Here is a 27,191-nt window from a genome sequence, read left to right as displayed (position 1 = left end):
CTAAAGCAAGTCTCAGCCATGTAATTTCAGCCACAAAGACTTCAGTATAGATTTCTAATAGGAAATGACATTTTAAAGAGATCCTCAAAAAATAAAAAGAAAAAAGAAAAAAATCCTCAATTACATGCCATTTTCATGCCTACCAATAATCACACTTAACAATAATATCTTAATCCTTGGGCCAGATTGTTTTCCTCAACTGTCTGAAAAGACTCTTTTTATAGCAGTTATGTTTGAACTAGGATCCTTAAAACAGTACATGCGGCATTGAGTTGGTACAGCTCTGTATCTGTTTTAATCTCTAAGGTCCTCTCTTTTTTTCTAATGATAACGTTTTTTTTAAACTTCAATTCCAATATAATTAACATACAGTGTAGTTTCAAGTATAGTGATTCAACAGTTCTGTACATCACCTTGAGCTCATCACAATGAGTGGCCTCTTCAAACCCTGTCATCCACCTCACCCCTCCCTATTTCTCCTCTGGTGACCATCAGTTTGTTCCCTGTATATAAAGGGTCTTTTTTTTTCTCTTTGCTTCTTAAATTCCACATATGAGTGAAATCCTAATGATATTTGTCTTTCTCTGACTTATTTCACCAAGCATTATACCCTCTAGAGCCATCCATATTGTTGCAAATGGTAAGATTTCATTCTTTTTTATGGCTGAGTAATATTACACATACACACACCACACCACACACATCTTCTTTGTCCATTCATCTATTCCTGGATATGTGGGCTGCTTCCATGGTTTGGCTATTGTAAATAATGCTGCTATAAGCATAAGGGTGCATATAGCTTTTCAAATTAGTGTTTTCATAACCTTTAGGTAAATATTCACAGTGGAATTTCTGGATCATATGGTAATCTATTTTTAATTATTTGAGGAACCTCCATACCATCTTCCACAGTGGCTCTAGTTTGCGTTCCCACCAGAAAGGTTTGTAACCTTTGACTGACTTTTCTTTGTTTTCTCCACACTCCAGCCCCGGACACCTGTAAATCTAATCTATACTTCTGTGAGTTTGGCTTTTTAGATTCCACATGTGAGATAATATAGTGTTTGTTTTTCTGTGTCTAGCTTATTTTACTTAGCATAATGCCCTCTGGCTTCATCTATGTTACCACAAATAGAATTTCCTACTTTTTTAGGGCTGAATAATATTCTAAAGCTACATATATAAAATTATATAAATTATGTATATATTTACATACATACTATGTATATTTATGTATGTATATGTTATTATATGCATACATACACATTATGTGTGTGTGTGTATGTGACATTTTCTTTATATATTCATCTGTTGACAGACACTTCGGTTATTTTTGTAACTTGGCTATTGTGAATAATGCTGCAGTGAACATAAGATTGCAGATATCTCTTTGAGATAGTGATTTCATTTCCCTGAAATACATACCCAGAAAAAAAGATTGCTGGATCATTTGATAATTCCGCTCTTAATTTTTTGAGAAACCTCCATACTGTTTTCCATAGTAACAGCATCAGTTTATATTCCCACCTCTGGTGCACAAAGGCTCCCTTTTCTCCATGCCTTCCCTGACACTTGTTATCTTTCGTCATTTGATGATACCCTATAGGTGTGAGCTTTAGCTCATTGTGGTTTTGTTTTGCATTTCCCTGATGATTAGTGGTGTTAAACACCTTTATCCTGCACCTGTTGGCCATTTGCGTGTCTTCTTTGGAAAATGTCTGTTAGCTCCTCTGCCCATTTTTCAATTGAATTGGGATTATTTTGCTGTTCAGTTGTATGAGTGGGTTTTTTTTTAATGTTTTAGATATTACTCCCTTATCAGATAAATGGTTTGCAAATATTTTCTCCCATTCCGTCTTTTGCCTTTTCCCTTTTGTTGGTGGTTTGCTTTGCCATGCAGAAGCCTTTTAGTTTGATGTAGTCCCACTTGTCTATTTTTGCCTTTGTTACCTGTGTTTCTGAGATCATATCCAAAAAATCATTTCCCAGACCAGTGTCAAAGAACTAGGTTCAGCTTGTGATTTCATCTAGGAGTTTTACAGTTTCAGGTTTTAAATTTAAGTCTTTAAACCATTTGAGTTGGTTTTGTATACTGTGAAAGATAAGGGTCCGGTTTCAGTCTTCTGCACGTGGATATCCAGTTTTCCCAGCACCATTTATTGAAGAGTGTGTCCTTTCCACACTGTATATTCTTGGTGCTCTTCTTAAAGATAAGTTGACCATGTCTGAATGGGTTTATTTCTGGGTTCTTTGTTCTGTTCCATTCATCTGTGTGTCTCTTTTTATGCCAGTACCATACTGTTTTGATTATTAGAGCTTCATTATGATAGAGTTTGAAATCAGGAAGTATGATGCTTCTAGCTTTGTTCTTTTTTTCTCAAGATTGCTTTGAATTTTCAGGGCTTTTGAAGTTCCATATAAATTTTAGGGTTCTTTTTTTTCTATTTCTGTGAAAAAAAAAAACTTGAAATTTTGATAGGGATTACATTGAATGTACAGATCACTTTGGATACTATTGACATTTTAACTATATTAATTTTCCAATCCCTAAACACAGAATTTCTTTACATTTATTTTGTGTCTTCTTCTATTTTTCAGTTTTTTTATAAGTTTCAGTCTACATATCTTACATCTCTTTGGATAAATTCCTAAGTATTTTATTCTTTTTTGACTCTATTGTTAATAGCTTGTTGTTAGTGCATAGAAACACAACTGATTTTTGTATGTCCTAATAAGTATATACGTTACAAGGATTTCTCTATTTCTCAGAGTTTAATGAATTGTACATTTCAGTGTTTCTTAAATTTATTTAAAAATCTAAAAAAATATTGACACCTTAGGTTTGTTTTCAGTGGTACAGCTTAACATTTCTGAAACTACTTCTGTATATCCCAGGACTAAGAAACTGTACAAATATATTAAGGCTATTGTCGGTAAGATTTCTCTCTGTTGCGTGAAGGAATTACAAATATGGAAACGGGGAGTGTTAGAATGCACACTTAATTGCTTAGCTAAAACTGGAGGTATTAGTATGAATTCATAGTTTTTCATTTCCTTATATATATATATGTAGATAAATACAGAATTATATATTTATATATATTTATATGAGGCACCTCATCTATACAATATTTACATAAATGAGAGACCTAGAAGCATTGACAGCAGTGGCACTTATAACTCCTGTGCTTGAATTTTAAATACCCCTCTCCATTAAAAGGAACTTCTCTTTCTTCGAGAAACAGAAATGACTAATACCAGGGTTGGCAAAATATGTAATGACAAAATAAGAAGGTGTTGAAAGAATCATGAAGAATGTCAGAAGGATATAGCAACTATCTTGAGGTTCTTGCTGGTCAAATCTGGGATATTTGAAGAATCAGAATGCATATATGACAGTATTAATGGGTGGTAACCTATTGAATAAGAATTTGTGAGTCCAGGGTGGGGAGTGAGGGTGACTGGGTGACGGGCACTGAGGGGGGCACTTGATGGGATGAGCACTGTGTGTTATGCTATATGTTGGCAAATTGAACACCAACAAAAAATAAATTAAAAAATAAATTTAAAAAAAAAGAATCTGTGAGTCCAGACCCATGTAAAATGAATGAATGAGGAGAATGGAAAGTCTTCTTCCCAGTAGAATGCCAAATACCAAATACAGGAGAGATGATAGAGTTCTGGCCCCAACACTTTGTTGTACTGCTGCCAAAGATGCAAAACCTGATTATAATCTTGAGCAAACATCAGACAAATCCTAATTGGCTCACATTGTACAAAACATCAAGTTCAAGAAACACAAGGGAAAGACTAGAATTGGTCCACATTAAAGTATACCAAATAGGCATGACAAGTAAATGCCATTTGTGATCTGGGATCACAATGACCCTGCCCTAATGGGATGGATAACTCTAAGGATATTACTGGGACAGTGGATGGCATTTGAATGTGGAGTCGTAATTAGCTAATATTGCTGTGGTGATGTTAAAATTTCTGATCATGGTAACTGTTATAACTATGTAAGAGGATATTTTATTTCTTAGGGAATACATAGTACAGTTGTGGGGTAAAGGAGCACACTAACATATTCTCATATATGCAGAAAAAATACTTGTGATTATGGCATGTGTTTATGTAGATAGAATAATAGATAACAGGTAAATAGGAAGGCAGGCAAGCAGAGTTAACTGAGAATGAGAAAGCAAATAGGACAAAATGGCAATATTGATGGTATACAGGAGGTTTTTTGTATTCTTACATTTTTTTAATAAGCTTGAGATTATGTCAAAATTAACATTATAAAAAGAGATAAATTTAAAAAGAAATAGGAAAAATTTAAAGAATGACATTATTCAAATTTTGAGGTTTATACTAAAAACTAGAAGCTGTTTGTACACACTCTTCAGTGTTGATCCAACTTAACATCTGCCTCATCATATTTTCTACTGATTTGACTCCGGCCTTCAGGACATGCCAGTGATCCCTCATAGAGTCATGGGCTCACAGACCTCACACCGTTCAAGCTTCCATTTCGTTCTTGAATTGCCTCTAACCTCTCCTGGGGAAGTGGTTTGCCGATCTGTGTTTAAACACCTAGTTCACGTTAGCAAGTCTGGGAGCATTTGTTATCCTGGCTAAACCAGCTTCACCAAGGATTAATACTGCTCTGTTCATTACCATCGTATCTCATAAAACACTGTTTCCCTCCAGGTGGATGGAGTGGCTGTTCCCCTGCTTCCCAAACTGTTCCAGTGCTCTTAGGCATCACAGCAAACTCACGGTAGTGGTTCAGGACCGGTTAAAGTTCTGTGGAGCACACAATGATGTCTGTCAGATAGAGCCTAACAGAATTCACAGTTTCAGTATTAGGTCACTGCAATCCTTTCAGTGAAGTCAGGTCTTTGCAAATCCTTGTTTTCAGAAGTTGCTCTAATGGAAAACAAGCTCTACATGAAAATCAATGTGGAACATGGAAAATTAGAGTGGCAGCATCCAGTTGGATTGTAAGGTTTGAGAAGTTGTGCATTGTCCAACTCATTCTCCTGAGAATTCTGACTTCTTGAGTTATGAAAGTATCGGTGATATTCAGTGTATACTTTGGTTGGGTTCTTATGTAGAATAAAGTTAGGGAAAGGACTTTGTCAAATTAGAATGCTGTGTAAATTCCAGTTCTGAGCAACTTAATTAATACACTCTTATGATTTTCTTTCAGTGAAGCTATAGGCTTAAGGTTTATTTTACTGAATTGAATTGATCCCTTATTATTTTTTAAAGATTTTATTTATTTATTCATGAGACACACACACACACACACACAGAGGCAGAGACACAGGCAGAGGGAGAAGCAGGCTACCTGCAGGGAGCCCAACGTGGGACTCGATCCCAGGACTCCAGGATCAGGCCCTGGGCTGAAGGTGGCGCCACCCGGTCCGCCCCATCACACTGTTTCTAAAGAGCACCTTGGGAGGGTGGGATTTGGTTCACCTCCACGTGCTTCCTGTGCCTTTCCTTATGTGTGATGGTAGTCCTGGCCCCAGGACTATAAAACTTAAAATAATATGTAAATGTAAAGTAGTAAGCATATCAGGCTAACAGCCAATCAATAGTTATGCTTACTACTTTACACTTACATATTATTTTAAGTTTTATAGAATATTATGGTTTGAATGATTCACTATGTAGATAGGGCTTTAATTTTTGAGAATTAATAGTACATTAATATGTAATAGTAACTGTAATAAAACATTTTGCTCTTATGATGCAGTTGTCATTGACAATCAAAGGAAACAGGTTGTACTAAACCCCCCTACACCAGGTTGAAGGTCAGAATTTGAAGCTTAATGACAAAATTAAAATCCTAGGTCATAGATTATCATAGACAGTGAGTGTTGAAAGGTAACACACTTTAGCCTCCTTGATCTACAGATGAGAAAAGAAAAACTCAGAGGACACCCCACAATAAACTGCCTTCTTGTTATCACTTGTGTGTGACAACCTAGTCCTTCCAGAAGACATGGTGAACAGCTGTTCTTCCCTCTCAGCACTGCACACAGATCCTGTGAATGGATGTACTCTCAGAATCATGTTGTCAGAAAAAGGAGCCCGTGTATCATTTTTATGGGGACTCCTCTGCGGGGTGCTTCAGAGCCCACCTGAGACTAGCTGAAGTGCCCCTCCCCAGAAGAAAAAGGAAGTGTTCAGAGATTTATCGGTTCATGAACAGTCTGTATTTAGGGATAGGTTTTTAAGCATTATGGTTTTTGCGTGTCTGGATCTAGAGATTCAGACCCTGTCATTACGACTTAGTCTCTTTATTTCTCATAGCCTGGCTTTTTTTTTTTTTTTAAGATTTTATGTATTTATTCATGAGAGACAAACAGAGACATAGAGGGAGAAGCAGGCTCCCTACAAGGAGCCCGATGTGGAACTGGATACGAGACCCCAGGATCACAACCTGAGCCTAAGGTAGATGCTCAACCACTGAGCCACCCAGGCATCCCTCATAGCCTAGCTTTTCTTCAGGTTAGTTTCAGTCTCAGATAAGCTCTTTCCCAGGACTTTGGAGGAAAAATACAAACAAATGGTTCTAATTAGTGGTGAGGGAGAGAGAGAGGGTATGTTAGAGTAGAATCGTTTCTCCAGAGTTCTTCAAAACTGGCAGTCGTCAGATAGCATCTTGTTTACAGATGATAAAGGAACAGCATGAGCTTGTGTGTATGGCCACATACAATGCTGTCGTGCTTGGAAGGCATCAGAATTTCAGAGCATTCGTGATTTTTATGCAGACTTTTGCTACCACAATGGTATCTGCCCTAGCGAAGGTCTTGAAGAATATCAGCAGCCAGAGAATTGCCAGGAAGTTATGACTAACTGCTAAGCAGTTAAACCTTTAGCAAAAAAGAGTCACAAAACTTGGTCAGGAGGCCGGTGATTTACCATGGTTGCGTGTGCAACAAAGCGAGCAGGATGCACAGGTTCAAGGGGCCGGGGGAATCCGGCACTGGGTACATGAGGTTCAGCAGATGTAGGAGCAGAGCACACACAACCTAGAGAAGCTGTTCTGAGAGAGGACACAATGAGTGCCAGTCGTAAGAGTCCCAAGAACAAAGTCAATCATTCTCGAAGTTGGCACTAAAGCATAACAATGCTTGGTGGGTTTCTATTTTGACGCTTTGGGGTCATGTTCATTCATTTATTTCTGTTGTTCTCTCCACTTGGGAAGCTCTTCCTCCAGCTCTCTGCAGGTCTCACATCTTCACCCCTTTTCAGTGGGGATCCTTCAGGGTGGAATTTTGTCCGTTTCTGAGGATGCCTATTCCTAAAGTGCATTCTAAAACTGTAGTTACCCCCAGGTGTTTGAAAACCCACTGGGGCTCACTGTTGAGATAGGCTTGAGCTGCAACTCCATTGCTCACCTAATGCCTATTGCTATCTGGCTGGGACACTGTAGTAGTGTTTGGATCTCTCAAAAGTAGTGTCTTATTCTTTTTGATGAGTATTGCACCTTGAGACAAGTCATCCTTCATACTTCTTTCTCTGGAATCTGCCTGGACCAGAGTGTGCTCCCTGTCCATCCTATTAAAAAGGGTAACTCTCCCTCCAGAGGTCTTGGCTGCCAGCCTTCCCTGCTCTTTTTTTCTGCATCTATCACCACCTATCACCACCTGCCACATTATAACATTCAGTTATTTATTTTCCTCACCTAGAATCTAAGTTCCTTGAAGACTGGAACTTTATTCTGTTAATTCTCTAGCATCTCTTCTAGCTAGAAGAATACTTATGTATAGTAGTGTAGATTGTCAGGATTGCCAGTACCTATTTGTGGATTGATCGATTCATCTATTCTTTCATGTATTTTTTCACATTCATTCATTCCTCAGACATTCATTGAGAATAGTGATCAAGAATAATGGCAAGTGTTTGCAACAATATGGATGGACCTAAAGAGTATTATGCTAAGCCTAAATAAGTCAGTCAGAGAAAGACAAATACTATATGATTTCACTCATATGTGGAATTTAAGAAACAGAACAAATAGAGAAACAAGGGGAAAGAAGAGAGACAAATCAAGAAACAGACTCTTAACTTTAGAGAATAAACTGATGGTTAGAGAGGGGAGGTGGGTGGAGGATGGGAGAAATAGGGGATGGGGATGAAGGAATGTACTTGTAATGAGCACCGGTGATGATCAGAAGTGATGAATCACTATATTGTACACCTGACACTAATATAACACTCTATGTTCACTATACTGGAATTTTTAAAAAAGAGTAATGGCAAGTAATAAAACTTTAGGAGTTAAAGATACCTGAGTGGTTAAGAAAGAGAAAGATGGCTTGAGATGGTGTTGTAGACAGACCATAACTGCATCTGTAGAATGTGGGAGGCCGTCCCTGTGAGGAGTCTATTATTCGAAGTACGGTGGGAAGCCCCAGGAGTATTTTAAGCCAGAGAATGACAGAATTTTATTTTGTTTATAAACTTTACCATAGCTATTGCTTGGAGAATAGGCTTAGGAAGGGAAGCTTGGTGGAAGGCAGTTTTTCAGCATTTTTAGAGAAGATAAGTGCTGTAAGTAGCTACGACTTAGCTCCCATCTTTTTCCCAAACCCTATTTACCTGCTGTTGTCCCTGTTACCACAGTGAAGCCCAGAGCTTTGGGCTTGCGGTGCGGCAGCTGGTGCTACCATGACAGCAAACACAAGAGCTGCTCCCTCCTGTCCTAGGGGAAGAGTTGAGCTCTGACTAGGGTGGTAGCCCCATTGGTGCAGATGAATGGAGACTAATGAACAAATTCTGCTTCATCCAGTGCAATGCATATCAGTTGGCTTTTCTAGCATCTAACAATGTTTCATTCAGTTAGCAAACTTTTGTACTACTTTTACTGATTATATTTAAAACTTCAGAAATAAGAAGGTAATTTGTAACATTTGATGTTTGAATATAAAGTATACATGGAGTTTATAATTCTAAGTCAGCAATTTTAATGTTTAATCTATTTTATAGTAGATTATAATTAAATAATGCTCTTTAAAATCATAGTGTATAAAAGCATAAAGCAAAGTATGTAAAGTTATATACCTTAATAGTATGTTTTATAAAGTAAGGAATTTTTAATTTTATTATATTTATGTCCTTTATTTCTCTTTCTCTTTTTTATTGAAAGTACCAAGACACGAATATGCAGGGAGTTGTGTATGAACTAAACAGCTATATAGAACAACGGTTGGATACAGGAGGAGACAACCAGCTACTCCTCTATGAATTGAGTAGCATCATTAAAATAGGTAAGAAATGTTTTGTATTCCTTCTGGTAGAAAATTTGAACTGAAGATTCTTTTATTCCATTGCAGAAAATGGAAAAAGTAATATACTTACTACAAGGCGAATGCAAGTCATTTATTTACTTCTATTCTGGGGCTAAATTTGAAATGAAAATATTTTATTATGAAAGTACTGGAATGAGTCAAGCCTAAAAATTCCTAAGTTGTCTAATCCCAAAAAAGTATCTGCCAGATATATAAATGGAATGAATGTACTATGCTTTCTAAATAAAACCTAGTTTTCTTTGGAAAGTATAGTTTTATTGAATTAAATCACATCGTTATGGAGTAAATCATTAATTTTTAAGAAACAAAAAGCATCTTAAATATATTTGGGGAGGTGACAGAGTTATATACTGTTATCACCATTTTACTGATGAGGAAGCTGTGGCAAAGACAGGTCAAATATTTTATCCAAGGCCACACGAGTAAAAAGGAGTGAAACAGGAGTCTACATTCAGGCAGTCCTCCCCTAGTGATATCTGTTATCTGCTCTGATAATTGCCTTCAGATGAACCGGAAGCAGTTTTAGGAAAGTTAAATTATGTTTTCTTCAATGATGACATGTGGAGATATACATCATCCTTTTTGGTTGATGCTAACATTGATTACTCATTATTATAAATCTCATGTCTGATATTTTTCATTTTTTAAAAATTAAATACAATTCTTAAAAAATATTTCCAATAATTGTGATACTTAAAGTTTCACAAAGATATTATTACATAGCACATGAGCTGCTGTATGCATTTGAGGATGTCACATCTTAAAATTTGCTGTAGCTGATGCATAATGAATGCAGATGCTCTACTTGTGTGATTGAGTAAAGTGGTAACTTAATCTGCTCAGTTGACTGCATGACAATTAGTTATGGTAACGGTCCTTTCACAAAGACTCCTGCCTGAGGTCTCACCTTAAAGAGTTTATACGTGGTCTGTTCTTCCATTGAGATTAGTTTCTTCCCTTTTTATTACTTTGGCAGCCACAAAAGCTGATGGATTTGCACTGTATTTCCTTGGAGAGTGCAATAATGTAAGTATCTAAATTTAGATTTTGGTGCTCTAGATAAGAAAATGTCATAAGCTTTTTAAAAAAGATACACTGTATTACAAACAACAGATGCTTGGGAATTAGGTACTTTAAACTCATGTTGTGTTCCGTTTCTATACACAGTTATTGCCAGCTGAAAAGTTTAGCAGCGTGGCAACATTGGGGCATAAAGTCTTATAACTTATTTATTGTTTTAGTTTTGGTTTATGGTATCGTATCCTAGGGATGGTATTTCTAGACTTAGTGTTTTGTACAAAAGATATTTCAGCACCGGGAGCTGGGGCACCATGGATGATTTATGCCCTTGCAAAACAGTCTGTAACAGTAAAATGAGAACAAAAGTCTAGTATTTTTATGTGTGTGTGATTTTTTTTTTTTAATTTCTTTAAGGCAACTCTCACAGCTGGGACAGTTACTAAGTGTAGCTCCCGGAGCTGTGGTGGCCATAGCTCAGACTGTTCCATGACATGGGGCTTTTCTAGTCCTCTGTGCGACAGGCTGAACCTTGTGTCTCTGGGTTAATTTACTCAACGCATGGCCCACTATCAAATCCAGTTGTGTATAAGGCACTTTAAAAAGTACTTTAAGATGTTTGGCTACTGGCATCTGATTTTTGTTATGAAATTAAAACCACATACATGACATTTTAGACCAATATTCTAAGCCAATAACAATTATATTTGTAATTTAAATATATAGAAATTATTTATAAATATATTTGGAAAATTCTTACTATGTATTTCTTATGAGTTAGGCATTGTTATTTGAGATTTGGAATGTATTTTTGCAATGCAATACTTGTATGTATGAGTAATCAAAATGTGTGCTATTTATAATATATAAAATGTTAATAGGAATAGAGATGCAAGTGTTCTGAGATGTTTGATAGTACTCTTGAATTATACAGTAGTCCAAAGGATAAACAGTAGTTGCACAAAAATATTTCTTGGCTGATTTACCAAACCCATAATTGATCCTCTTCTTTTTTGCAGCCCTTCTTTCCCCCTTGCATAGTAAAAATTTATGTTACAGGATTAGAAGCTCTTTAGGGTAAAAGACCTTTTCTTACAAATCTTCACATTCACCCAGCATCTCTCCTAGTGCCTTCCATGTACAGAATAAGAGTGTTAATTAAATTAAATTATTCAAATATCACTACTACTTTTAAAAACATTAAATGATATTTCAGCTAATGGGTAAGCTACTGAAATAACAAGTAGATCTCATTCTTTCCTATTCATTCCAAAAATTTATTTTTAAAATTTTGCCTTTTAGAAAACTGTTATATAATTTGTAATTCTATTGAAAATGTACTGGTGTGTATGTTAGCTCAGGGTGATCATGAGAGTGCATGTCTCCTTATGACGCCCCTGGGATCTGCAGACAACTCTCAGGGCTTAACCTTGGCAGCTGAGTGTGTACCACGTGACCCTTTCCCTTCAATCACAGCTATTTGTGACCCAAACTCGGACCCATCCAATTCTCTGCTGAAACCTGGATCCCGGACTCAGCATTTCTAGCTGTTTTCATGAAAAGAAGTGAGTGAACCCTGGAACTGAGACGGCCCCATGGGATGACCCTCTTCTGCTCTGTGTGACAGAGAATGGGGGAAAGTGGTTTGCAGAGGTCAGGAAGAGCAGGCAACAAGAGGCCAGGGGTCTGCAGGGTGTGACAGCCTCAGGAAGTGCTTGAATTTTTAGAGCCTGCGTTGAGATTCACAAATCCCATATTCTTAGGCACTTGGCTGGCTTGTAGGTTTTTGTGGGGGTTTTTTGCAAGCTTTGTTTATACATTGACCTTTGTGAAGTAGGTTCCTAGAATATGTGATTTAGAGAAAGCTCTTTGTGTCTACAGTCTCTAAACTGTATTCTATGTATACCAGTTCTAATTCTTTGACTTTTTTTACTTAATTGAGGGGATGACACTATATGCTTCCTAAGTCTATTGATTTCACTGTACATGACTATCTCTGAGGTCATTGTGTCCATGGTCCTGTCCTGCTCAACAGCATGTCCCTAGGAACACACAGCAGATGACCTAGCAAAAATTGTAGCTTCTTCTGACCTTCCTAAGTCCTGTCTCACTCTGTTGTGCATTATTATCATATACTTCTCCTTCAGAGAATTTAACTGAGTCTGTAATTATGTATTTATTTATGGTGTGTGTGATTGTTTATCTGGCTTTCTAATGAGAATGGGATCTCCATGAAGGCAGAGACCTTGTCCTCCTGGGAGGATACTTTTAGGGGTGATTACTGCATTTTGTTCACCACGTTTTTCCTTGTATGTATTCCACACAGGTGTCTGTGCCTTTAATATTTCCCTGCCCTGGGGACTTCTGTGGGTAGGAAGAAGACATCGCCTGAAGTCTAGGTTCACTGAAGTGTTTCTTTTTTAGTTCTTTCTTTCTTTCTTTCTTTCTTTCTTTCTTTCTTTCTTTCTTTCTTTCTTTCTTTCTTTCTTTCTTTCTTTCTTTCTTTCTTTCTTTTCTTCTTTTTTTCTTAAGATTTTATTTATTTATTCATGAGAGACACAGACAGGGAGAGAGAGGCAGAGACACAGGCAGAGGGAGAAGCAGGCTCCATGCAGGGAGCCTGATGTGGGACTCGATCCCGGGACCCCAGGATCACGCCCTGTGCTGAAGGCAGGCACTAAGCCACTGAGCCACCCAAGGACCCCTTCCTTCCTTCCTTCCTTCCTTCCTTCCTTCCTTCCTTCCTTCCTTCCTTCCTTCCTTTCTTTTTCTTTCTTTTTTTTTCTTTCTTTCTTTCTTTCTTTCTTTCTTTCTTTCTTTCTTTTTCTTTCTTTCTTTCTTTCTTTCTCCCTCCCTCTTTCTTTTTCTTTCTTTCTTTCTTTCTTTCTTTCTTTCTTTCTTTCTTTCTTTCTTTCTTCTTTCTTTTTCTTCTCTCTTTCTCTCCCTCCCTCCCTCTCTCTTTCTTCCTTTCCTTTCCTTTTCCTTTTCCTTTTCCTTTTCCTTTTCTTTTCCTTTTCCTCTTTCTTTCTTTCTTTTTCTTTCTTTCTTTCTTTCTTTCTTTCTTTCTTTCTTTCTTTCTTTCTTTCTCTTTCTTTCTTCTCTCATTCTTTCTCTCTTTCTTTCCTTTCTTTCTTTTCTTTCTTGTTTCAGCAGGCTCCACACTCCACATGGAGCACAATGCAGCCCTTAAGCTCACTACCTTGAGTTCAAGACCTGCACTGGTCAAGAGATGGACGCTTCACTGACAAGCCACGCAGACGCCCCTGAAGTGTTTCTTTAGTTGTATCTACAAGATTACCACTTTTTTTGTTCTTCATTTCCTCATGCATCTCAGGTCTTCCGTTTGGAATCACTTTTCTTCTCTCCTGTAGAATTTTCCTTAGTGAGAGTGTGCTGATGGGAAACTTTCACTTTTTGTCTGAGTGTGTCTTTATGTCATCACTTTTCTTAGAATAGATCTTTGCTGGATACAGAAATCAGATTGATAAAATTCTCTGTGCATTGACTTGAGCATAGTTACTTTTGGGTTCTTTTTTGTTGTTTTTCTCAGTTCTTCAGTATAGTTTTTTTATTTCCTGGATATTTTTTAAGTTGATCTTTTATTTCTTGGGACATATTAACTATACCCCTTTAACATTGTTTTATATTCTTTCTGAATTTACATATCTTGGTTTTGTTTCATACATGTCTTAAAGATAGTGGCTTATTTGCTCATGTGTTTTAATTTATTTTGTGTTTTAACTGTGAATCGTTTTCTTCCTTGGGCCTTTTTAAATGGCTGTTCTTAAGAACTGTGTTTAAGTCCTTCTCCTGGAGACAGGATATAAATTGTTTTTTGCCAGTCATCTAAGACACTTCTAATCCAGGACTATTTTAAATTATCTCATGAGATTTTTTTTCAGACTACAAAGTAGTATGGGTTCAAGCAACACACCCATGTGGCACACAGTTATGATTTCTCAGAGGAGATTTTTATTGTCCCTCTAGCAATAAATACAAGATACTCTGGGGCCCTAGCAATCTCCTTGCAACATTAAGTATATTTACCCTTGCAGCTACAATGAGGCATTAGCCCTTTGCAGGTCTCTGCCCCATGTGGGGGTTCTTCTGTTCGCTGCCATGCTTTCCTGAGGGGAGGTCAGCACATCCAAGCTTTGTTGCTCTCAAGAACAATCCAGCTTGGGATTCACTTGCCTCACAGATTTCTTTATTGATTTCTTTTTATATTTCTGTGGATTCCATCCATTCTTCTCAGCCCAGCAATGCATTAGAAATGATTGTAAAATGTACTTTATCCAGCCTTTAAATAATTTTAAAATTGTTTTCTCCAGGAGTATCATATTATCTAATCTGCCCTATTGCTTGAACATATGTTGACATACTTCTAAAATGTAAGACAACCATATTAAATAAAATAAAGTTTTTTTTTTTTTTTGCCCAGGTGAGCAGATACATGTCTATTTATTTAAATTCAAGATGGCATATTATAGATATTTATAGTTTTTTAAAAAAGATTTATTTATTTATTTGTTTATTTATTTATTCATGAGAGACACACAGAGACAGAGACACTAAAATAAAGTTGTTGTTTTGTTTTGTTTTTGCCCAGGTGAGCAGATACATGTCTACTTATTTAAATACAAGATGGCATATTATAGATATTTATAGCTTTTTAAAAAAAGACTTATTTATTTATTTATTTATTTATTTATTCATGAGAGACACACAGAGAGAGGCAGAGACACAGGCAGAGGGAGAAGCAGGTTCCATGTAGGGAGCCTGATACGGAACTCGGTCCCAGGACCCTGAGATCATGCCCTGAGCCATCCAGGCATTCCTGTGATAAGATTTTTAGTCTATACCAAAAATACCAAGGATTAAGATACAGATGGGAGGAATTATAGAATTCTTATATGTAATAAAAATACTAATTTCTTTTTCATAAATGAGAACAGCAGAAATAATTTCCAAAATTGATACATTGAGAAATGTAATTTAAATAGTATTTAAACATATCAAAAATTCTACTGGTAGAATTAAAAAACCACATCAAGAGATGCCTGGGTGGCTCAGAGGTTAAGAGTCTGCCTTCAGCTAGTGGCGTGATCGTGGAGTCCCAGGATTGAGTCGCACATCGGGCTCCCTGCATGGAGCCTGCTTCTCCCTCTGCCTGTGTCTTTGCCTCTTTCTCTCTGACTCTCTTGAATAAATAAATAAAATCTTAAAAAAAAAAAAAACCCACATCAATATTACCAGAAAGGAAAGCATCTAAAGAAAACATGGAAAGTTAAGGAAAAGAGAAAACTAAGTTGTATTAAAACACTAAATATAAAACTTAAAATAGATTGTGGAACTCGTTTCAAAAATATGTCACAACAAAATTATAAGTAGAATGGGCCCAGCTATCAAAAGAAAAAAAATCTTGAATTAGATTTAAAAGCCCCACAACTATCTTCTATTTTATAGAGGCATGTATAATAAACAGAGGACTCAGGAGTGGCTGAAAATAAAAAGGTAATTTTAGGGGCCTCTGGGTGGCTCAGTCAGTAAAGCGTCTGCCTTCGGCTCAGGTCACGATCCCAGAGTCCTGGGATCGAGCTGTACCTTGGGCTCCCTGCTCAGTGGAGCGTCTGCTTCTCCCTCTCCTTCTGTTGCTCCCCCTGCTTGCTCTCTCTCAAGTAAATAAATAAATAAATAAAATCTTTAAAAAATAAAATAGAAAGGTAATTTTAGATGGAGCAAACCTATTCTAGAAAAAATGAAAACAAAATAAGAGAAAGTACCACAAGATCAATAATGAAGTTTAGTTTGGGGAATAAAAGCATTAAATTGGAACAGGAGGTCACTTGGGATTTGTGAAGGGGTTTAGTCTGCAGTGAAGGCAGAGCTGTTATGAAGTTTATACTATAAATATTTGATGCATCAAAATTTGTAAAGCAGGACACTTGGGTGGCTCAGTGGTTGAGTGTCTGCCTTTGGCTCAGGGCGGGATCCCAGGACCGGAGATCGATTCCGGCATCTGGCTCCTTGCATGGAGCCTGCTTCTCCTACTTTTGCCTGTGTCTCTGCCTCTCTTTCTGTGTCTCTCATGAATAAATAAATAAGATCTTTAAAAAAAAAATTTGTAAAGCAAAACACATACACACACAAAAAGAACAGAAGGATACAATAATATTTTTAGTGGTTGACAGATCAAAAATACATTTTAGAGAAAGTTAGTAGTATCAATAAGTAGGCTTATCCAGAAAATATATATATTATTTTAGGATTTACCAATGTGGATTTCCTTTTATTCTTTGGGTTAGACCCTACTTTGATGCTTTTAGCCTTCATTTAAGAACTCAGATCCCTCCGAAAACATTTAAAAAAAAAAGAACTCAGATTCCCATAATGGCTAAAAACAAGGAAATTAACATAAATAATGTGAAGTGTAATTCTGTGAGAAGAAAACAAATAGAGTTAATGGGATATTGAGAGCATAATATTTACAAAAATGAAGTGTAGTATTGCTAAAGCTCTGGGCAAAGTTATTCACAGTGGAAGATCCGACATCCTTGAAGTATTAAACATCTATACATTTTTGAGGCATTAATAAGAGACAAAGTAAATTAATTTTTTAGCACATTTTTACTGGGTACAACTGCATGATAGTATTCCAAGTACTAGAGACACGATAGTAAATTAAAATCTCTGTCCTTTTAGGATTTGCCAATTTAACCTATGGACTTAGAAAAAGAAAATCCATATAAACAAGAGACTCCAAAGAATGTATAGATACAGGGGCACCTGGGTAGTGCAGTCAATTGAGCCTATGAAGTGGTTTTATCTCAAGTCGTGATCTTGGAGTTGTGAGCTAGAGCCCCACATCAGGCTCACTCAGCGGGGTGTCTGCCCAAGGATTCTCTCTCTCCCTCTGCCCCTCCACCCCCCCAAATAAATAAATAAATCCTATAAAAACCCTATACAGATGTAAGCTATTTTCCAGCCTAATGAATAAAAAAGAGAAAACACAATTATGTTTAATAGTTTAGGAAATACAGCAGTAGATAGAATGAAAATGATAAACGAGAGGATATTTACACTAATAAATGTAGACATTTATTTTTATATATTTTTTTATTGAAATTTGATTTGCCAACATATAGTATAACACTGAGTGCTCATCCCATCAAGTGCCCTTCTTAGTGCCTGTCACCCAGTCATCCCGTCCCCTCCACTCGCCTCCCCTTCCATTACCCCTTGTTCGTTTCCCAGAGTTAGGAGTCTCTCATGTTTTAGATAAAATAGACAGTTTTTGAGGAAAATGTAAATTGTCCCATTTAATACAAATGATGATAGGAAACCTAGGGGGACCAGTAAATGAAAGAAACTGGAGACAGCATTTAAAAAGCTTTTCTAAAAGCCACTTGGACATTTTTTCCAAACTGTTTTTTGAGTTCAAACCTTGTTCAGGCTGTTTGCTACCCCTGGGGACACTGATGAACCAGAATAGGTTCCCTCATTATACCTTCCCTGTGCTTTTCACGTTCCACTGGGACAGTCCCTCAGGATAGACTACTCCTGTGCTATACACATTTTTTCAGAGCCTGGAAGAAGACGGACAGCTTCCCAAAAACATCATGAGACTCTGGAGTTGGCCTGAGTGAATTGTAGCTCACCACTCTGTGACTTCGAAAAGATTTTTAAACTGTCTAAATCTTAATTTAACTTCCATTGATTAAATGTTGTGTCGTGAATGTTATTCATTCAGCAAACCACTTAAAATACCTGCTGTGTACCAAAAATTTATGCTAAATTGCTGAGCATACAAAGATGATAAAAAGCAAAACAAGGGATCCCTGGGTGGCGCAGCGGTTTGGCGCCTGCCTTTGGCCCAGGGCACGATCCTGGAGACCCGGGATCGGATCCCACATCGGGCTCCCGGTGCATGGAGCCTGCTTCTCCCTCTGCCTGTGTCTCTGCCCCTCTCTCTCTCTGTGACTATCATGAATAAATAAATAAAATCTTTAAAAAAAAAAAAAAAAAGCAAAACAAAACACCAGTCCTGTCATCAAAGAATGTCATAGAGGAAATGGGGAAATCCACAGTTCAGTGTAACATACAATCTTGAGTGCAGAGAGGAAGCCAAGGTGTTGTGGAATAGTGAATTTGATGGGGTGCTGGGGTGAATCACACTAAAAACAACTCAGATGATTAGCTCTGTTTAAGTAGGGTTTGGAAGACCTCTTCCTTAGTAGAAGAGGAAATAAAGGGCGTTCTTGGGCAGAAGCAGAAGTCTGTGAGAAATCTGGAGTTGGGAGAGGAAGTAGCATATCTGTGTGTCCTGACCCTTTGCAGAGATTCACATCATGACGCATACAGGGTGCTTTTGAAATATTTGTTGGAAAAACTATTTTTTTCCATGATAAGATTTTGGTTAATTAATCTTTTTTTTTTTTTTTTACAGTTTCTCTCTTTCATACCCAGTCTTTTACTCTGACACATAACATACTTTATGATATTATCATTATAGGTTTTCTTGTGTTATCTCTAAGAGTATTTTGTAAAAGCTAAAATCTTTCAACCCCTACATTTTTTAATTCATAAAGTAAGTTCACAACAGATAGCTCTTCATACATTGGTGTTGAAGGCCAGTTTATAGCAAGTACTTTAAAGTAATGGCGTGACTTCCTCAACTGCATAATGAACTTCAGCAGGTTAATCTTAAGAATCATGCAGTTAGTTCTCCTGAAAGTTCCAGGTGAACCTGGGGCCAGTTGTTCCTGCCCATCTGCATAGCTCTAAATTCGTTTACTGTCCACTGCCATCTAGTGTCTTGTGAGAAAAATAACCCAATGGTAAGCCTATAAATAAGATCACTTTTGAAGTATTTCTAAAATTGATCTGATTGTAAGTTGAAGCCTTAACATTAAAAAAAAAAATGAAGTTTCATGAATAAAGTGGTCATTGAATTGTGTATGGGAAGGAAGATGAGAAACAGTGTCTACCACCTGGTGTTTCAATTTAATAGATGTCAGTGAATCGGATTTTCCCTTTTCATCAAAAAATCATGTTTTTTTCAATAAATTATGATAGTCTTTTCTAGTGTTTATTTTCCACCAAATCTATTTGTCCAAATTAGCTTTTTTATAATTTGGATGCTTTTTTATTGCTTCATTAAGTGAACCTACTGGTCATGACTACTGTTTACCAATCGTATCTACTTTTAATTATCTAACCTTAGATATAAGTAGTAAAAATTGCTGTTACTCCAGAAATACAGGCTAGTTTATAAGGGATTTCTTTGAAAAATTGAAGCTCATTTGTCGCTTCCTACTGCACGGCCAGTCTCTTTGATGGTCCTGGGAGGTGGAGGGCTAGTAGCCCCTGGGAGATTCCCCGAACAGAGAGGAACCAACAGCAGTACTTGTCACCGTGCATGTTCTGAATGCAGTTGATTTCTTCTCTGGGAAGAGTAGGTAGAGGTGGCTGAGGTTTGGAACTTTGGACCTTTTCCTTGTTTTTAGTTTAGTTTAGTTTTTTTTTTTTTTTTTTTTTTTTTTTTTTATCTCTAGCTTCTAAAATACATTTGTGCTAATAAACGTTTTCATAGATGATGCAGTGTTAGGGCAGGAATTAATTTTAGGGACTCAGTTCAACATTGGATTTTATAGATAAATGATGTAAGTACATGCATAGTAGTCAGTACATTTTAAAATACCATGTAGTGATGTTTGATAAAAAGCAGTTTCTAAAAAAAAAAAAAAGCAGTTTCTACTCACTCTTATGGAAATAGTGTAATTTTTTAATCTTTATAAAAAATCTTTATAAAGATTTTTTTTTTTAAGATTTATTTGTTCATTCAGAGAGAGCGAAGAGAGAGGCAGACACAAGCAGGCACCATGCAGAAAGCCCGATGTGGGACTGGATCCTGGGTCTCCAGGATCACACCCCGGGCTGCAGGCGGCTCTAAACTGCTGCGCCACCGGGGCTTGCCCTTTATAAAGATTCCTTCATGCCAAATATCATAGTGATTTTTTTTAATAAAATTCCTCTGATGAATCACTGAACTCTACCTTGGAAACTGATGATACACAGTATGTTAATTAATTGAATTTAAATAAATATATTTTTAAAAATAAAAATAAAGTTAGTATTTCCTTGATAAGTTTCCATAGAACTTACACCCATCATTGATTAATGCAGTAATGCAGCCCCTTTGCCAATGAAAGATGCAAAGTATATCTTATCCAATGAACTGTGGTTACTTTGAAACATGAGGAACCAAAGCAAGACTTGCTTTGTCAGGTCACAAAATGTACGACAAGTTTATAGTAATTCAAACAGTGTGGTAGATTGTCAACCCACTGTACGTAATTGAGAATTCAGAAAGAGACCCAAGTATACTCGGGGATTAGTATTTGGTGAAGGTAGTAGTTTAGCCACTGGAGAGTGACTCTTGAGTACACAGCTGTCCATTTGATTATTTCTTAGAGTCAATAAAAGTAGGCTTAATGAATCTTCCATATCCTGTGAATACATGTAAGATTCAGCCTCTATTTTAGAGGTTTGTTTCTTATTTTTTCCATTTGCAATAATAGCTGTCCGTTTGTGGGTTCAGTTACAAAGATGATGAAGAACATTAAGAACATGGCATTACAACACAGATTTCAAACTAGTGGTTGATACTGAATCAGAGATGGATGTTATGAGGCGAACCTTTGCACAGGGAATTGTATGGAGTAAAACACAAACAAAAAGGAATGGGAAAGCCCTAATGCAGAGGGGAGAAAGTGAAACCACGTCAGAAACAGGTGTCAATCCCAGGCCGGTCCTCATTTTCCCCTCCTGTCTGAGCTTTTGGCCTTCATTTAACAATTTATTCAGTACTTTTAGCCCTCACCTCCAGCTCTCATTTGGAAACATTTCTACTTGATAAATATGAACAAAAATCATAAACTGGTAAAACAAAGATAAAGTTTCCACGGTAAAGAATTATTTAAATTTTTGGTAACTATCTATTATCCACAAGTTTTTCAGATTCAATGAAGTAGTTGAAAGATTTCCAAACCTTTGATTGTCAGCAAACCTAATATATGGAATAGCTTTCCATACACCTTTGGAAGAAAGCAGTATTTGCTATCTGTTTCTTGTGCTCCATATAGAAACCCTACGTAGAAGTGATAGATATTTTATAATATTACATAAGTGATCTCCTAATAATATAGGATTGTATAAGCTATTCTTTCATTATTGGTTTTTGAAGGTTAATTACAACTTGTAGATACTATTAAATCTAGCCTTGAAAGGCATGTAGCAAAGTCATCCAAAAAGATATCTTGTTTTAGATCTTCAAACAACAAAGCCAAAGCTACCACTGGGAGCTTGCTCCAGAGTACTTTTTGTCACCATCCTGGAAGCTCTATAGGAGCTAGGCAAACCCCTCGGTTTGTTCACATTCATTTCCTGCCTTCATCTTTGGTAAAGAAAAGAACATTGCTCGGCATTCTTCTTATGATTAACTTTCTCATAGTTGGAGAAAATCATTATCAATTCTGATTTTTTCTTCAGGCTGAATATACCACATCCTTTACTTTTTTTCCTTGCAATCATCCCTTCTTCCTGTTCTTAAATAGTTTTTCTACTCTTTTCTCAATCTTAAGAGAAGGTGGCACGCCGATTTGTACCGCAGCAATGATAGACACTAAATCTAATAAAAATCTTACTTCATCTACACTGTAGGAATATTGGTGCATAATAGAACTATGGTAACTTTAAAACCCGTGATGCTGAATTCTAGACTCTTTAAAAGTGAATAAGGTGGAATTTTCATTTACTATCTTATATGTAGTTAAATTTTAAAAATCTTTTTAAAGCATATAACTTGTAATAAACATTTTTAACTTAATCTCTACAAAGAACCTTTAAAAAATATTTTTCACAGGCATTGATTTACTTAATTACAAATGCTATGTAAGCATAGTCCTGATAAAGATCTACCTGTGAATAAAATATTTTGAATTTCACTTCTCATCTGTAAGTAATGATGATTTATTTAAAGCAGCTGGGGTTGCATCTATGCTCTGCTTTCCTTCTCCCACTCCTACTCAATTGGAGGAGCTCATTTATAGGGTTTACTCTTGTGTGATAGTTGAGTTAGATTTTATAGGAAGGAGTTCTCTGACATTACAGAGCTTGAAAACCACTTATCTAATAAGTGTATGATTATATCTAACTCAAGTTCTTCAACTAGAATTTGCTTAGTAAGTATTAGTAGGAACACGTAGCTTAAGAGGATTATCTAATCTTTAGATTTTAACTTACAGCAATTCAATTTAAGATAAAAGTAAAGTATTGGGAGAATTTATCTGAACCTTAATATTTTTAAATTGAGTAGATAATCGTAATACAGTTATGTCACAATATTGCCCCCAATCTCCACGTTATTTGTTTTGAATAGTAATTCTTACTTAGTAGAAATTTATTTAAAATATTGGATTTAGTCAAAATAACTGATATTTTTAAAAACTTCTCAAAATGGTTTCAGTACTTTGCCTTCCCACCTAGTCATTTGAAAGGGAACGATGCAGCCAGATTTGCTAAAAATATTTTGCATAAGAGTATTTCAAATCTATAATTTTATAATCAGGCCAATTTAAAGACTGGAATGATTTGAGTCATTAAAAAAAAGTAATACTGTATTGAGAAAGAAAGATTTTTAATGAAAATGAAAAATGTAACCAAATCAGTTTGACTTATAGTCTTTGATCCTATCTTCTGATCCAGAAGTCCAGTCTCTAGGGGAGGTTGGGCCGGATGTGTATGTGTTTCTTGCTTGACAGAACCTTGACCCTAAGGACAACTTTTTTTTTCCCCATTTTATTGTTTTCTATATATCAAAATAATTTTGGAGGCTATTTTAAGAGTGTTTCTGTGCTTAGACATTCATTGAAGTCCTGTATCTAGCCTGTTTGTGTCCTATAGGGAATACGGGAGAGAATTGCACCTCACATACCCTAGTTTGATCATTGCAAAGCACTTTTCCTCATTTTCTGTCTCTTCATTGGCTTACAGATTCCTCATGACCAATAAGTAGTATCTAGGAGTCTTTTTGTAGTGCCAAAGCACAGGGGGGTCTATAAAACATGTTCTTTCTTCTTGCTAGAGTCTGTGCGTGTTCACTCCACCTGGAATCAAAGAAGGAAAGCCCCGGCTCATTCCTGCTGGGCCTATTGCCCAGGGCACCACCATCTCTGCCTATGTGGCCAAGTCCAGAAAAACATTGCTAGTGGAAGACATCCTTGGGGTAAATGGCTTTTTGCTCTGTAACATTTATAACCTGAAGTATTTATTTCATAAAGATGACATATCATTTTAATGTTATGATTCAAGCCATTTAATAAAACCATTAGAGCAAAATACAGATCAATAAATGGATTTGTATGTAAACTAATTTTTGTTCTCAGAAAATCCTGTCTTACATACCCACCGAGAGCTAGATTTAAATAGTTCTGATTTCAAAACGTACCTGTACAGCTAAGCATAAAATGTATGTTTATATTCATATAAACTAAATGATCACTGTTCTTTGTTTTATATCCTAGCAAGATGTATGTAAATGAGTTAGCTACTGCTCTGTACCATTCTACCCCAAGTTTTAGTGATGTCCTGCAATACCCACTTGTTACTGCTCATGAGTCTGGATTGGACCATTTTGCTCATTGGGCTGTATTCAGCTTGGCTTGCTTATGTATCTGAGATCAGCTGGCTGACACTTAGGAACTGCCTGGCGTCAGAGAACCTCAGTGATTATCACTCCCCTCCCTCCCACCCCACCTCTCATCATGGTGACAGGGCTTCCAGAGAATAAGTCAAACATGGAAGTGAGTTTTCAAGCATCTGTCTGTATCAAATTTACTACCCTTGCATTAGCCAAAGGAAATCACATAAGCAAGCCCAGACGCAGTATTGGAGGCCCATGGGTATGGAGACTGTGACAAATGGAGCCCTTAGTATAGTCTTCCACACTATATGTGAGCACTGTGATGAAATGTCACTATATGAACTTATACTTTAAAATTTACAAGTATGCCAATGACTATATAGGTGTAATGAAATTGCTTGAGAAAGTGCTAAGTTGGAGTCTTGAAATCTGGATTTTAATTCTGGTTTTGCTACTAATTATCTATACAGATACAGATAAGGAAGGTTGCTGAAAGACATGATCTTCATTGTAAGATCATTTTATGGAGTGCCTAGGTGGCTCAGTCGCTTAAGCCTCTGACTCCTGGTTTCCACTCAGGCCATGATGTCAGGGTGGTGAGATTGACCTCTGCATCAGGCTCTGCACTGAGCATGGAGTCTGCTTGAGATTCTCTCTTTCCGAGTCCCCCCCCGCCCCGTCCCACACTTGTGTACGCTCTTTCTCAAATAAAATGTTTTCTAAAAAAGATAATTATGTGACATGATAGAGATGCTAACTACCACTACAATGGCAATCGTATTATAATATATAAATATATAACACAAAATCAACATGTTTTATACTTTAAATGTACATAATGTCATGTCAAGCATATTTCAATTTTAAAAAGTTTCAAAAGTAGATAGATACTATACAAATTGTCATTTGAAAATGCTCTATCATATATGCAAGCTTTCAAAAGATCTGTAAGTTACAAATACAGATTTGTACTATTCTTGATTGATGAAAAGCTTCCTACGGACAGCAGAAATTAAACAGAATTGGTAGCTTTGGTATTAATTTATTCAATTCCCTATATTCCTTTGAGTGATTAGCTAAGCTAGAAAGTTATTAAAGTCAAAGAACCAATTGGGTTTTTCCTAAGTAATCGATAATTATTGGATGATTTGAATACTTAATATGAACCTTTGAGATTCAATCAGAATGACTAGCATTAATATACACTTCTGTATTATTCTAACCTTAAAAAATAGAACGGACACAATTTTTTATGTATACTTCCTTCATGTGGTATTTATAAACTGGCAAAGCCCTTGGAAGAGTTCTAGCACATAGAAGGTGATGGTTAAATAGGGATTAGCCATCAAATTTACCTTTATTATTGCATGAAGTTAATATATATTCATTGATTAAATCCATCACAGGGAGAAAGAAACATAAAAGCAATATCTGTGTATAGGTGTTGTGTTGCTAAAGATAAGCATTTTCTTAAATAGAGTTTACAGTGTCCATCCTCATTTGATTTTCCTTTGAAAGGGACTGCCTATTTTTTATTACTAGTATTAGGCAAATTCTGACAAATAAGAATCTTAACATAATGATTCCCATTTCTTTTACTGAATTTATATCTTTCCTTCTTTTATTTTTCAGGATGAACGGTTTCCAAGGGGTACTGGTCTGGAGTCCGGGACTCGCATCCAGTCTGTTCTTTGTTTACCAATTGTCACTGCAATTGGTGATTTGATTGGTATCTTGGAGCTCTACCGGCACTGGGGCAAAGAAGCTTTCTGTATGAGTCACCAGGAGGTGAGGCTAGCCCCTTGACCACACTCATTATTATTGTTCAGTTAATGAATGAGTATTTAAAACCACAGTTTGGGCAGCCCTGGTGGCTCAGTGGTTTAGCACTGCCTTCAGCCCAGGGTGGGATCCTGGAGACCCAGGATCGAGTCTCATGTCGGGCTCCCTGCATGGAGCCTGCTTCTCCTTCGGCCTGTGTCTCTGCCTTTCTCTCTCTCTCTCATGAATAAATAAATAAAATCTTTATAAATAAATAAGTAAGTAAGTAAAACCACAGCTTGCTTGACAGTGTTTTGATGGTTTTTAAAAACCTTTATTTTTGTTTTGTAGTTACTTGGAGAGAAAACTGATTACATTAGGAATATAGTAATTTATTTTAGTTAAATAGAATCCATTCTAACAATAAAAATAGAAGTATGCTGGAAAAAAATAGAAGTATGCCATATTGTGCATCAAATAAAGTAGCAAGATGACTTTGGAAAGTTTTTGCATTCTGGTTGTCTATGTTTCCCTAAAAATGTCCTCTTCCTAGAGGATATCCCGAAGAAAGATTCCAACATCAAATACATTTGGAAAACGATGAGTTCCACGCACTATTCCCTGGATCAGAATCGGCTCATTAATCCTTAACCCAAATGCCACAGTCATCTCTCTGTCACTTCCAGCCTACAAATGCGCAAGACCCTCAGTGGCCTATACCCCATCCACTTGGCAGGCCATCCCAGCTTCTGCTCTTCCTCTGTTTAGATTGCACGTGTCCCTGTTGCCCCCCACCCTAGTTGCTTCCTTCAGGTGCATCCTCACATGTCACCATGCTGAAGAGGAGGCCTTCCCTGAACACTGCTCATAGCCCCAGGGGGATCCTCTGTGGCATTGCCCCTCCATCTGGTGTGACTCTTTTCCTCTGTGTCCCCTTGTCACCAGCTAAGGCCCTGGGCACTTCTTTATTCTTTCTTGTCTTTCTTCTACAGTCTTCTATGAACTGTGCTGGTACTGGCGGTGCTGTGTCTCCAGCACCTAGACTAGTGCCTGTTACCGAGGAGGCACCCAGTGGATGTGTGGGAAGTGAATGAATAATAAAAGAAGTAGAATAGCTAGTAATTTGAGAACTTGTCAGCAAAATTTTAGAAATATTTCATCATTGTAAAGTGGTCATTGAAGCCATTTTAATAGTTTTTTTGTTAAACTGAAAAATAATTATTTTATGTGAAAATCATTGGATGATGGCTCTCTTAAGCAATTCATCTTGCTTTTTGTCTACAGTTAAGAGGAGTGAGAGAACATTAAACTCAGTTATAAAGGGGCTGGAAATGTAAAAGACAAATCCTGTACATATTTAATTCTCTATTTGGCAAAATATT

At 36.7% G+C, this 27,191-nt stretch overlaps 1 protein-coding gene across 3 annotated transcripts in view; it reads left to right on the top strand.

Annotated features, from left to right (window-relative positions):
* The window catches only part of PDE10A (phosphodiesterase 10A), a 590,722-nt gene that overhangs the window by 485,907 nt on the left and 77,624 nt on the right, over positions 1-27,191 (top strand). For all 3 annotated transcript variants that reach the window (XM_077899644.1, XM_077899635.1, XM_077899625.1), the window contains 4 exons: positions 9,167-9,287; positions 10,306-10,355; positions 23,491-23,631; positions 25,681-25,836. In XM_077899644.1, the coding sequence (XP_077755770.1) occupies positions 9,167-9,287; positions 10,306-10,355; positions 23,491-23,631; positions 25,681-25,836 (468 nt within the window). The remainder of the gene's footprint in view (positions 1-9,166; positions 9,288-10,305; positions 10,356-23,490; positions 23,632-25,680; positions 25,837-27,191) is intronic.

Source organism: Canis aureus, chromosome 1 (assembly GCF_053574225.1).
Source record: "Canis aureus isolate CA01 chromosome 1, VMU_Caureus_v.1.0, whole genome shotgun sequence".
Taxonomy (NCBI): domain Eukaryota; kingdom Metazoa; phylum Chordata; class Mammalia; order Carnivora; family Canidae; genus Canis; species Canis aureus.
This window is presented reverse-complemented; position numbering and strand designations above follow the sequence as displayed.